General features: G+C 36.4%; 1 protein-coding gene across 50 annotated transcripts in view; it reads right to left on the bottom strand.

The window, feature by feature from the left end:
* nrxn3a (neurexin 3a) overlaps positions 1–13,093 on the bottom strand; it is a 387,994-nt gene that overhangs the window by 369,160 nt on the left and 5,741 nt on the right. For 23 of the 50 annotated variants that reach the window (XR_001478762.2, XR_001478763.2, XR_001478764.2 and 20 more), the window contains exons 2-5: positions 10,842–12,034; positions 3,734–3,754; positions 2,519–2,548; positions 1,835–1,846 (exon numbers count right to left, since the gene is read on the bottom strand). Coding sequence is in view for 44 of the 50 variants with exons in the window: in XM_015350360.2 (XP_015205846.1) it covers positions 1,835–1,846; positions 2,519–2,548; positions 3,734–3,754; positions 10,842–11,538 (760 nt within the window). In the remaining 6 variants the exon portion in view is untranslated. Of the gene's footprint in view, positions 1–1,834; positions 1,847–2,518; positions 2,549–3,733; positions 3,755–10,841; positions 12,035–13,093 lie in introns of those variants that run through there. The other 27 variants (XR_001478765.2, XM_015350362.2, XM_069192990.1 and 24 more) reach the window with 5 other exon arrangements.

Below are 13,093 nucleotides of genomic sequence, written 5' to 3'. Positions count from 1 at the left end.
ATTATCACAAAAAAATTAGGGGAACACACTGTAAAGACAAACAGGTCTAGATTTCTACTGTCTAGAAGAAACACTGCAAAGTTAGGAAGGGTAAAAAATAATTACAATACATTCTGTTACTTTCTGATTGCAGTGGTATGCAATGAAAAACATAGTATTTGATGTCTAATCAAATGGCCAATATTATAGTATGATATCCCTTACAAATTGACTCCAAACAGACGTCACAGCCTTTTTAAAAAATCACCAGCCTTAACATCTCTGCATAAATTGAATGTACAGGTTGAGAAGAGCAGAGATACATCCTGCTCCAGAGAAAAATCATGATCTCCTACTCAGAAGAAAAGCCAGGGTGCCTGTCAACAATCTGTAGACAACACGTCAGGCAAAATAATTTGCCTTTCATACCATTTGCCATTAGACGTACACGTTCAAATTGCACTGAAACTGTCAGAGAAATGTTTACGTATTCCCAGGGAAGCTCAGTGAGCCATGCTTTATCAATTCACCACAGATTCAAGCCCAGCTTGGAGTCGGTACACGGGTCCTTGTAGACTGACTGACAATGGCATATTAAGCCAAAATGTGCCTCCAATCAGTAATAATCCAAGCCAACATACCCGATAGCTCAAGCTACATAATGCACAGCCACTCAAGTTAATACTTAAGTTTCGTTGCCAAATGGCATTTAATAAATTTGATCTATACTTCTACAATAACAGATCAATGATTCAGCCATGTCATGGACTTTAAATAAAATATACAATATGTACTTCACAAACAGTACAAAAGTACTAAATCCCTCAAGTAGAAAAAGAACACACTGAAAGTATTTTAGTAAATTACTTTTTGTGTAGAAGAAATGACAAATGTCCAGCATTGAATCACTAGCAACATCATGTCCTTATATCCCCAAGGACTGACAATGAGTTTAATGAACTTGAGATAAATCTTGGAAATTGTCAGATTAATGTCTGTTACATATAGACTTTGGCATTAAAAATAAAGAAAAAAGGTTGTACTTCATGTCAGCCTGACCATGGAAAACACTTATTTTTAAGATAATAGCCTGCAATTTTCCCTGTCATCCAGTAATTCCAGTAAATTGGGGATTGAGTTGGAGTGCTCAAACAGGACATATACTGTAGCTTCCTCATCAGAAATACATTATCGTACATAATGTGAAGTGTTATGTACAAATAAATTGTAATTGACTTTTTTAAAAACTAATCCGACTGAAAAAAAATTCCAGTTGCACGTTTCACATACAAAATGCCATGAATTCATTTAACGGCATAATTAAAATAATTTAACATTTACTGCACTAGTTGACAGTTTTCTGACATTTTCTTTAGAACAGGGCAGTGATAGTCCCAGCCACCGAAGATGCCATATTCAGTAGGCTCATTGCAGTACCTGTTGAACGATGACTGTACATTACACACCAACTGTAACTTAGAACTGTAACTTATAGTAGACTCCCTGTTTTGGTGAAGGCTTCTTCATGATTTTAAATTAAAACAACCAGCTCCACAACAGCCAACATTATGCATAAGGCATGAATATACAATACTGGAAAGCAATACATTTGTACAAAAAAAAACAGTAAGTATAAAAATCAAACTCACATACTGTATTATTCATTTATATATGTTATATGCTGTACAGTACTGTATATACACACAGTATACACGCAGTTTAAATAAAAAACTCAGCATTCTTTCAAGACCACAGGTCAGAGTAAATCACACTGCAAAAACAGAAAAAAAACTGAGCTGAAATAATTTTGTGTTTTAACAGCAATTGCAAAGAAGGTAATTAAAGAGAGATCTACCTTTGCTTCTACCTACAGAAACAGAAGAGTGGGGTTCCATATGGAAAAGTATGCATGATATCCAGAATTGAAGAGCAACAAGAAAGGGGAAGGATAAAATATGATCAAGATTGAGGAAGAGAACAGTTGTCATCAACTCATAGGCACATACATCACTACCGAAGTCTACTGTAGCAATGTGGAGTTAAGAACTGTGAAAGCACACTTGACAGCAAACGAAAACACTCTACACATGCAATGGCAAACTCACATAATGCAACCAAATCGAATTAGCACAAGTGATTTCAAGTGCAGCAGTGCATACCCTGGTGAAATTTGAAATGCATCTTTTTTCCAGTTGTAATTCACACAAAACTAGATTTTAATTTCAAATTTTAATGAGCTGAGATCATGCATGCGACCACCTTAAACACATTACCAATTCTGTACTGTAATTAAATCAAGTGTGAATAGCATTGCACTTCAGCAAAATGTATAGTTTGCACAGTATTTTTATGGCCATGCTTGAAGAACTCAGTCAAAGCTCACCACTTTGCACAAATCGTGTATTAAAACCAAATGCACACAAGAAACATGTGGACCACCTATCCAAGGGATAGATGTTCAAGCATTTACAGTATGTTACAAAATCAAATAGCAGAGAAAATTAAGAAGGAGAGCAGGAAGAAAAGAAAGAAAGCATACCTTGTTCGGCCATCATCAGATGTGCGAAACCTTTAAGTGAAAGAAAGAACAGCTGAAACACCCATTCAATACTTTTGGTATTGCGATGTCACATGCTTTGTAAGGCAAAGCATGGCATCCATCATGCTAAAAGAAAAACCCTTCACAGAGGTCTGAAAAGATTTAGCTACAGTATAGGCTTCTTGCAGAAGCTACAAGTATCTCCTTGCATTACTAGCAAACCCAGTAACTTGAATTTTTCTTGGAATTCATTTCATTATATAAAAGGATGTTAAAAGCACATAAGCTATATTAAAGGTCCTGCATTTCATTATAAATGGTACAAGGCAGACACTAATTAAATACTGTATTAAGTATATTGATTTTTTAGATAATTTATTTAAATTAAATTATGTATGCCTTTCACTACACATTTAACCATGGTTTTTGAATACACTTCCACAGGTTTGGCAAAACTACTATTATCTGGCCATTTCTTTTAAGGAAAAATACTCTGCAAGCTAATAAGATAATGGCTATTAACACCTATTCAATCTCAAATAAATTAACTTTAAAATGAGACATGAGATATTGATGGCTGATTGATGCATTTTTCCAAACATTCAATTAGTAGAATATTAAATATTGAATATACAATTGTGTTAAGATATTCAATTAAAAAATATGAAAAGATTTCCCATGTAGCAATGGTAGAGCATCTGCTTTGTCATCTTTGGATCAATCTCCTCACCTTTATGTGCAATTAACCTGTTCATTTGTATTTAAAATGGGAAATCAGCTTGTATGCAATTATTATTCAAATAGTATAATCCCAGGTTAATTACTAGATCAAACCAATGAAGAAGTGTACTGACTTATTTGAAAGCAGTTTGTCTTTTATCAAAGGTATAACTGATTATGCCTTTTATTTTATCATTTTCTTTTTAATCTTTCTGATTGAAACCTGATGTAGGTACTGGTTATTCTACATGAGGTTTATTCTTGTTTTAGTAATATCCTATGTCATTTTGTACCTTTCCCAAAACAAACAGGACTATTTCACTACAGTAAACATTCCAAAGGTCTCGTGATATTACTGTGAAGCTAAAATCTCACATTTTCTGACAGCATTTATTTTCCCCAATGTATTTAATTAGAGTCGTGACAGGAAGGTGAACCAGCTCATTATAGTGAAATCAACATGAAAAAAGTGCTCCAGGACTCATGACAACTCACCTGGAATATTGTTGACTTCTGCTGTTGCGTTTAAAAAAAAAAGAGGAGAAAGAGAGACGGAGAAGATTTTCAGCATTAGAAACACACGGCACATGTTTTTGCATGGAAATACTTTCATGCAAAATTGACACACCTGCCTTCATGCAAGTGACATCTTATCACTATGCATGTCTACAAATCACCTGAGAAAGATATCATTTTATCTGTCCAACATCTTGGAACCAGATCAATTCTGTCAAAACCCAATAGAAAAACTCAGAAAGGTAACATTAAGAATATTGCACAATATTCTGTTTCCTGTATACCACAAATTTCCCCACATACAATTTTGTCCATAAATTCCAGCAAGTTGTAGAACATGCTCCTTCAAAGAGGAAATGAATTTATGATGTTGTGGGGCTTGTGTATAACAGTACTATCCACAAAACCTTTACCTGTCCAATTTATTTTCATTGCAGACACATACCTGTAGGGTACATTTTGACAGCGTCCTAGCTTTCATTGGCATTATTCCATCAGTTATAAATGCCTTGTTCCATTTCAACTCATATACTGTACTGCACCAGGAGTAAATCAATTAAGTTACTGTAATGCAAAGGTCTCAGTCTTGTTTGCAGTGTTCACAACAAACAAGAAACGTCCCAATCCAGCGAGCATGTGGCACAGATAGGAGCTCTGGTAAAGCATTTCACAACCCTTATCAAGGTGAGAAACCTGAGGAAGCCACTCTCATGAGTTTGTTGTTTAGTGGGTAAATGAACACTAAAGGCTGGTTAAAAGATTAATAAACATAACTTTATTATGTTAATATAGTCCTTTGTTCTGCCAGCAACATTCTCCTGTACATCTTTACTACTAAGCATTAGGGAACTCTTTGGTTTGTTGTTAGTGGACAGGGGAGCAGCACAACCAAAGCAGTATCTATTATTGTACACGGTATTAAGGCTGTTCTAACCCAGAAAGTTTCAAAACTGTTGCATAGTGATTTTTTAGTATATCTATTTTACATGACTTAGAAACTTGAAAGAGCTTTAAACGCTCTGTTGCCTACACTTGTTTAACTTTGAACAGCATAGAATCTCTGGTTTCACTGTAAAGCTTAATTTAACCCTTAACAACACCAGAGTTCAGGATGGTTTCTATTTGGTTTTGTTTATTAAGAACATGGGTTGACATCTGAAAATGAGAGGGACCCATTCTTTCCATCTCGCTCATTTGGTAGTTTAACAGCTGAATATAAAATTGTATCCACCTGTTTCTCAAAGGACCTCAGAGCTTTGGCCTCAACCACACGGCTGGGAATCCAGTTCTAGACACCCACAACTCTTTGAGTAAAGAGGTGTTTCCAATTCTCTGTTTTTAACAAATTCCCCGTTGATCAAAGGGGGACATATTGACATTCTGTACGAGAGCACTCTACAAGTAGAAGAAACGTTGGGCTTGGTACCCTAGCATGAAGAGTGCAAAGTAGTACTTGCTCAGAAGAACGACTGTCTGTCAAGGGCTTTCCTCAAGTTACAGTACTTTGACAAGAAGTTCCTCCTCTGCACAAACAGTCATTAACTGAGGAAAATTACAAGAAACTCATTAGGTCCTAACCCATTAGATGCTTTTAGTATTTAGAAATCAGTGATTTATTAGATATTAATTTACTCTGGAAGCAATTAAGTTTAAAATCCTTGAACTCTGACATGACAAACTCATGAACATTCATCTCCATTACAGGCTGTAGCCTCTTTAGTTAATCTGTTTTCGTCATCTTTCTTGAGCACTTTAAAAGCACTTGTAATAGTTTTAAAAAATAATGCTTTTTACTGCTGCTTCCACAATTCAAGCCCAGTAATACCCCTGACTAATTGCTGCTGATCACAAATGTCAAATGTATGTTTTTTTGGGGGGGAGTGTCTCTCTTTTCAATTCCCAGCGACAGGCAGAACAATTGGAGTGCTACATGCTCATTTCTCACAAGTACTGCAAAAAGAGACACTTCTGCTTGGGGTTCTTGTTTGATGTATCGCAGTAATGTTCTACCCACAGGATTCTACCCAGAACATATTCTAACTGACATCCCTGTACCTACTGTACTAGGGTAGCACTAAATCTAAACACTATTAAACTAGAAAACAAAAATCAGTGAAATGAATTACAATTGCACACGATTTTACAAAACAGCATTTGTGCAAAAAAAAGTTTAAAAAATGAGGAAGGGGAACCTACTGAAATTTAAATTCATACATGTGAATAAAAGCTAAAAATGCTCCATCATTTGTGCAATGTTCTGATTATCACTGTTCTCTAGCCCACAATAAAAAAATCCAGCAACTACAGTAAGTCTTATCTAGGAGTGCATTTAGGATCCCAGTTTTATTCCCATTGGGGAAAAGGAATAATCCCAGTAATAAAGCTAGGAATTAGCACTCTGTTCCAGATAGCTCAGTATATTTACTCCCTCTCATCTGTTAACTTGTTTGCTTGCAAAATATTTTTGCATTCTGATTTCTTTTCAAAATCTCATAATTCAGGTGGGTTAGATAAAGTACAGACTGGCAGTGATGTTGCATATAGACACTAGCTTCCGCAGTCAACCTTTAAAGGATATAAAGAGAATTTATGCAGATTTTGAATTTTGTAAAAACGTTGCACAAGCAAACAAGGTACTGTTAATATCCCTCTTGTCAAAACAGTCACTTTCGAGCCATCCTCATAGCATCCTCTCTAACCCCATTCTTTTGGTTATTTCTGTTACCACCCAGAACATTCTGACAAAGTCCAATTTAACCCTGCCCTGTGCACTAGGCTATGCAACCATCCTGTCAACAAAGGGCAAGACTTCTGTTCAGGCTCCTGCTATGATCACTTAACTCAAGAAATCTATGCATGTGGATTGAAGTGTCTGCCATATTTTTTCATCCAACAGTCTGCATTTATTTGTATATTTTTATTAATTAGCTAGCATATAAAATCCCTTCCTGCATTCTTATTAACAAAACTATCCAATTTTAAAATAAACTACAGAAATGACTTAATCATTTCATAATGTTTTCCATTTTGGAGAAGTTCTGCTCTCTGTAAATTACACCTTAGCAACACAATTTTCCATTTAAACAATTTTGTAAACCTACATTTCTAAATTCAGCCATTTTTAGGCAGCCTGAAGTATTTAATCAGAAAGTACACACAGTCTGCAATGTCTGGTTTCAATCTCAGTTACAGTACAGTGACTTCTTAATATGCTGTGCTTTGCACAAAACAGCAGACTGAAAATCTGTTTTATTGCCAAATGTTTATTATTTTAATCTGCCTTCCGATTATACAGATTTTCAGATAATATCAACTGTGGCTATCTCAATCATTACAGCATACCAGGCATACATTTTATCTGAAGCAAATATTTCTGACAATATCTGGGCCATCTGCTTGTATCCAGAATCATTAGATACTGTACCTGCAGCTCTGTACACAAATAAGAGCTCAACGTGGCACTATCTTGAAGGATAAAGTTAACAGAGATTTTATTTTCATCATGTAGCATAAATAAAATGCCTAAATATAACATTATGATCTACAGTATTGCATTAATTAAAAATTCAGAGGGTAGATATTTAATTAAAGTAAACTTCTCACATTCTGAATAAAAAAGACCAATTTATTTATTATTTAGACCAATATATTTATACAGTAAAGTTCAGGCTTCTGCGTTTGTCTGAAGGTTGTACAATCAGCACATTTCTGTCCTTCCTTTTAAGTACTGTACTCATCGCTTAGTGAACTAACAGCTGTATCAATTAATGTGGGGATTAACTTGGCCCTAAAACAGCAGGAGAACAATCACTTTTCTGTACTGCCACAGTAAGAGTGGGTGAAGAGATTGGTTAACAGTGGGCAGGAACTGATTGCAAATTCAAAATGAATTCCCTTTCCGTATAAAAACAGCTCTAAGCCTAACGGTTCTTGTTTTTCCCCTTCAAAAGAGCTGGGGTGAGTACTTTTTGACTTGTGTGTACTGTACTTATGCCTACATGCTTAAACATTTACAGTACTGTATTCCTCAGCCCTCAGCATAAATCGCAGATGATCCTGTAAACAATTCTATTTTTATTATCAGAACCTGTGTTAACGACTTCAGCCCGTTAAAAACGCTTTTATTTTTTATTTTACTCCAAGCCTCCTATCAGTACACTGCAGCACTGAGCCAACATTACAAGACGAAAAGGCACACATACAATAAATCAACTTGAACCACCTGTCCACTGCTCTCCACGTATCTGCTACCAGCCTGCAAAAGCAGCACAGTCTGTAACAGCTCTGCCTCCACTGGAAAGGGACATGCCATTGGGACAAGCAGCTTTACAGCCACGGCAGCAGTCTAACGCAGATAACCAGACAAAATGGAACACGGCACGGAAACAGACTCAACAGGCAGCATATACTGTAGGGCAGTCTATATATAAATCCATCACCCCTTTTAATTTTAACAAATATTTCAATGCGAATGTTTGCACCGGGAAACACGGTCAGACGCTGATTTCTGGACATGAATGACCACCCCTTTGGAAGGCAGAGGTGCTCAAAGATGACCCACTCTGTGGCCCCACCCTACCAGAAGACACCCATATCCACATCACTGACAACAGTTAAAAATCCATTTGTTACAATTAAAAGGGAGGAGGTCAAAAAAGCCATTTTGGACTGATTATTGGTCATGTTGCCTGACTCATTTACAAGTCAATGGAGACATAGGTAACTAAATTGCAAACTTACCTGGTGCATACAGTACATTTTGTTTGATCAAAACACATTTGTGCAATTTTAGGTTTTCAAAGAACAAGAAATCAGAAAGGTGCAATTTTGAGTCTCAGGTATTACTGTATGTGTCTGCAATGGAAATATCATGGTCGAGGCCACACTGTCATCTAGGCTACTACTGCCCATTTCGTTAAAGCCAAAGAGTACATTTCACTTTCAATCATGGAAAAATGCTTTCATCTCATGAAGAGAAACTGTCACAAAAGCCCTCTTGTATTAATGGTTAATAGGCTTACTCCTGACATTCTGCATACAGCATCCTGAGCTACAGTACACCTTTCAAACACCACCTTTGGCTGTGAATTGAAATGGACCAGGCCCTCATTGATTAAGTGATGAAAATAAACAAAGAAGGATACTGTTTCATTGAAAAGGAATATCTTAACAGCAAACCCTTGATGAAAGAAGAAGAGGGAAAAGATAATTTTAATTAAAACCCAGTCAGTACCTTCTGATTTCTGTAAAACTTGCAGGATCTAAACATGGTTCAACGAAAAAAAAATCTGGAGTTGAGATTTGTTTCTCAACATCAAAATGACCTTACACACTTTTAATCAGAATTATTTTTAATAAAACGTTTACAGTATTTACAGTTTATATTGTAGCTATTTGAAAAGCTTAAGATAATTTTAAATGCTGTTCAATGCTCAGCTTCCACTTTTTTTTTCTCTGCATCATGGAGGAGACCTGCGACTGAAATGTACACAAACCTGAAAAGAAAATATTGGGCAATAATCATCTTTTATAATCTGACACTTTTGAAATACTCAGTGAACTTTCAAAACATAGGTCAATCCCAGGTATAGTACATGCATAAAATGGCAATTGCTCAAAGTTCAATTTTGCAATGTGCACTTCATCAATATACATTAATAAGAAAAGAAACATCATTCATCATCAGAAGAGAACAAAGTAAAATAAACAATAAATAGCCCTCGATGATAAACACTCAGGACTGCCACCTTTGGCCAGAGAGAACAAATAGCCAAGTGCACAGGTCAGTAATGCAGCCGACGGGCTACTTGGCTTCCAAAGGAGAGATCTCAGAGGGCTTTCAGGCCATTCCCAGAACGGTAATAAAATATCTGAGAAATGCAGAAAACTGTCCTTCAGCACAAGTTGTATACAATAATTAATTCCTGTTGCAGGTTTTTAAACACGGTATTTTGACAACTTACAAACAATAATGTGACTTCTCAGATTAAAAGCAAAAGATATCTATTAATAAGATGATTTTCAATACATAAATTGTGACATGGCTAAATGACTAGAGCTGAAGACAATAACAAAGGGTCCTTTTTTCTGTGCCAGAAATCAGGTGTGGCTGCTTTAATGGGTCTGTAGAATATGGTGCTGTTGCAGATAAATGCAATATTCAACATTGCCCTTATTCATAAATCAATAAAATTAAAATTTATTCGCATCTTAAGAAAAATATGCAGCATGAATAACAAACATTTTCCATGTGTGTGGATTTGTGATTTATAAACACAGTCAAGACCTGAACTTTGACACCAGAAAACGTCCTTTCTCATAAAGTCAGAGCAGTCTTCTGGTACAGTTTAAAATATATTGATTGCAGCATCAGAAAAAATGAAACAGATCGTGCTAAACACCCCCAGAGGAAAGGTACTTCAATAAAATATGACAGAACATCAAATACAAGTATAGACTGTTGGATCCTGTGTGAAAAAATTAGCTGTTTTAAGAATCCTGAAAGCAAGATCCACAGCAATTTCCCTTGAATAAAATCTGTAGATGAAGGAAAAGGTTGGGACTAAATAAAAACAGGTAAAACAAGATTCCTCCATTGCACCTTATAGTCCTCGGTAATAAGAAGCTTTATTACATACAGTAATCAAAGGAAAAGCTGCAATTTATGTCAACTTCTGACATAATAGTTGATATGGATTAAATATGAAACATCCAGATTTATTTTTCAACGTTAACGAACCACGCAGTGAGCGAACAGCCAGACAGCTGCACCTCTTATGTGTTGTGGGTATGCATAAAATAGCAACAGAAGAAGCCAAAAGATGACATCTGAATCAATAAAGACTTCTTTTAAAATCTGCATGTCGAAAGAGACTTGTGGCTCTATATTCAGGGGGAGGACCAAGACATTCAGAAGACTGAGCAATCACTCCATCTGCCTTCAAGGGAGAAAATATCAAATTAAGAGGTAGCGAGAACAGCCAGGTAGCTGGAATGTGGAGGGCAGTGAGGAAGATATTACCTCACCCCAGTGCCTCTGGTTCACAGGTAAAAATGACATATCATTAGAAAAAAGTACTGTGCTTACCTTCACTGCAAAATTGTCCAATATATCCTGTATTAGAACAATCACATTTTGGTTCCCCTTTGACCACTGAGCAACTCCCACCATTTTCACAGAGGTTTTCTGAGCACATGCCTTCCATGTCCAAGCTGACCATTCGTTTGCTGAGCAGTGTGGGCTCTTTGTTCCCGTACTTCAGGTCTGTGATAACTCCCTTGAACGGGGACTGGTTTTTGACCGAGGGCAGTGTCAAAGCGGGTGAGCGGATATCCTGCGGAACTCCTCCGATGAACAGGTCGCTAACGATTTTCATGTACTGCCTCTCCGGCCTGACCTCGTCCGCTTTTGTTTCGCTGTCCACCACCAGGACAGTTCTCAGGTTGTTCCTGCTGACCATGGCAAAGTGCCAGTTGCTGTCATTGACCCTTTTATCCGAGACAATGGTGGTCTCTGCACAATCAATGCTGAATTGTAGCTGCAACTTGCCTTCAACTACCATCAGCTGGAGGAAATCACAGTATCCGCCATCATCGAAATAGAGAAGCAGGGCAGTGGAAACATCTGTTTTGAACTGGAAACTTAAGTCACTTCGTGTGCTGGCATCCCAGCGAAGGTAGCGGGCCCACTGGCCGGGAGTCCCTGCAAACTCCAGGCCAAGACACAGGCCTAACAATGCACTGAGCAGCAAATGCACCTTAAGTGAAAAGCAGATGGGATTCATTGTAAACAGAAAAACTAGGAAGCAATAATCCTTAACAGCAAGATACCATTGAATATGTTTTGAAGATATAATCCAATATATCCAACAGCTGCAAAATTTGACACTGGTTAAGCAATGTGCTGGATAAAATCTCTAAAAATATTCTTTTTTAAAGGAATAGTGGAAAATTAAAAAGTGAGCATTAGCACTAAGGCCATTGAAATTACCCAGGATGTCCAAACAAAATTCATCAGAGCCCAAAAGTGCACCAGCTTTAATTCCGAGCACAGAAGAGAAGCAAGACAGTGAGGAAAAAAAATTGATTCTGCTGCCAGTGAGCAGAATATTGGAGGTTATCCTCAGATCACACAGCCGGCGACAGGGGACAGAGTGGACTTCCTGGAGTGATGATTCTTTTGACTTTGATCAAAATAAACACATCAGTCTTCATATTGGCTTGGAAACAGTTTAGTCCATAGGATGTAAATGTCTTCATCCAGACTCTCCAATATCACAACTGCACAAAAAAGAAACAGACTGTGAGGGATTGTACTTTCATTTCATTAATTACACAATGCATGCGTCTGATGATGTTTAGGCATTAACAAATTCAAAACATAAAACTAGTAATATCAGAAATACTGTATATTCAATTCTCCCTTCTTCTGTTCTGAGCTCCAGCTCAAGTTCTTCTATCTACCATTTCATCCTTTTCAAGTGTGTGAAAATGGCAGTATTTTCTTCTTGGGGGTAGATGTGTCAGTACATATTCAAGAATGAATACCAAATACAAGTGAGATCACTTCTCAGCATCCATGAAAGAGTTAAAACAGCTGGTATCAAAATCTAATTAAAAGTTTTCCAGCTATTTTCTCAAAAGGTTCTTTTGTGTTATCGGTCATCTACTCTGAAAATTACCCACATTATTCTCATAGCAGACACAGCTATCAATCAATACTGCAGTGCTTTTTTATCTGATGACGAGAAAATTAAAGGCTTTCCACCAGAAATTCAATGCGAAGAAAGAACTTTAAAACAGTTAAAATACATATGTCCACCTACATACCACCAATTAATTCAAATCTCCCACTCCACATACATTTGAAAGCCAGATAAAACAATGTTGTTTTTTCTTTCCCTTTGGGGCATGTTAATTCCTTGATAAAAAATGAAGATTCAGATGATGACCCATTAATATTCTTCATCGTTTACAAGTCTCTAATCCTTTCTTATAATCGAATAATTGTGAAACATCATCTTTTTGCAATAAAAAAATCAGTGTTTTAATGTAATAATCTGTATGAATTATAACTTAATTTATACAGATACTGTATAGCTCTTCACACTTGACAGAAGATTATACTGATATCTCTATGGACACTGTGGATCTCTAATGCTTTCATATTTTAAGCAAATACACTTTGCATTTACTATTGTATATCAATATGTTATATTTATAGATTTTGTTGTGGCTGTGGAGATAAAAACAAAAAAAAAAGGCTTAGACTTATTTAATCATCATTCTACCCTCCAACATCCATTTAGAACTTGAAACTAATGTTTAATAAAACAATGT

The sequence above is a fragment of the Lepisosteus oculatus genome, chromosome 8, assembly GCF_040954835.1.
Source record: "Lepisosteus oculatus isolate fLepOcu1 chromosome 8, fLepOcu1.hap2, whole genome shotgun sequence".
Lineage (NCBI taxonomy): Eukaryota > Metazoa > Chordata > Actinopteri > Semionotiformes > Lepisosteidae > Lepisosteus > Lepisosteus oculatus.
The sequence above is the reverse complement of the archived record's forward strand: the minus strand, read 5'-3'. Positions and strand labels throughout refer to the sequence as shown.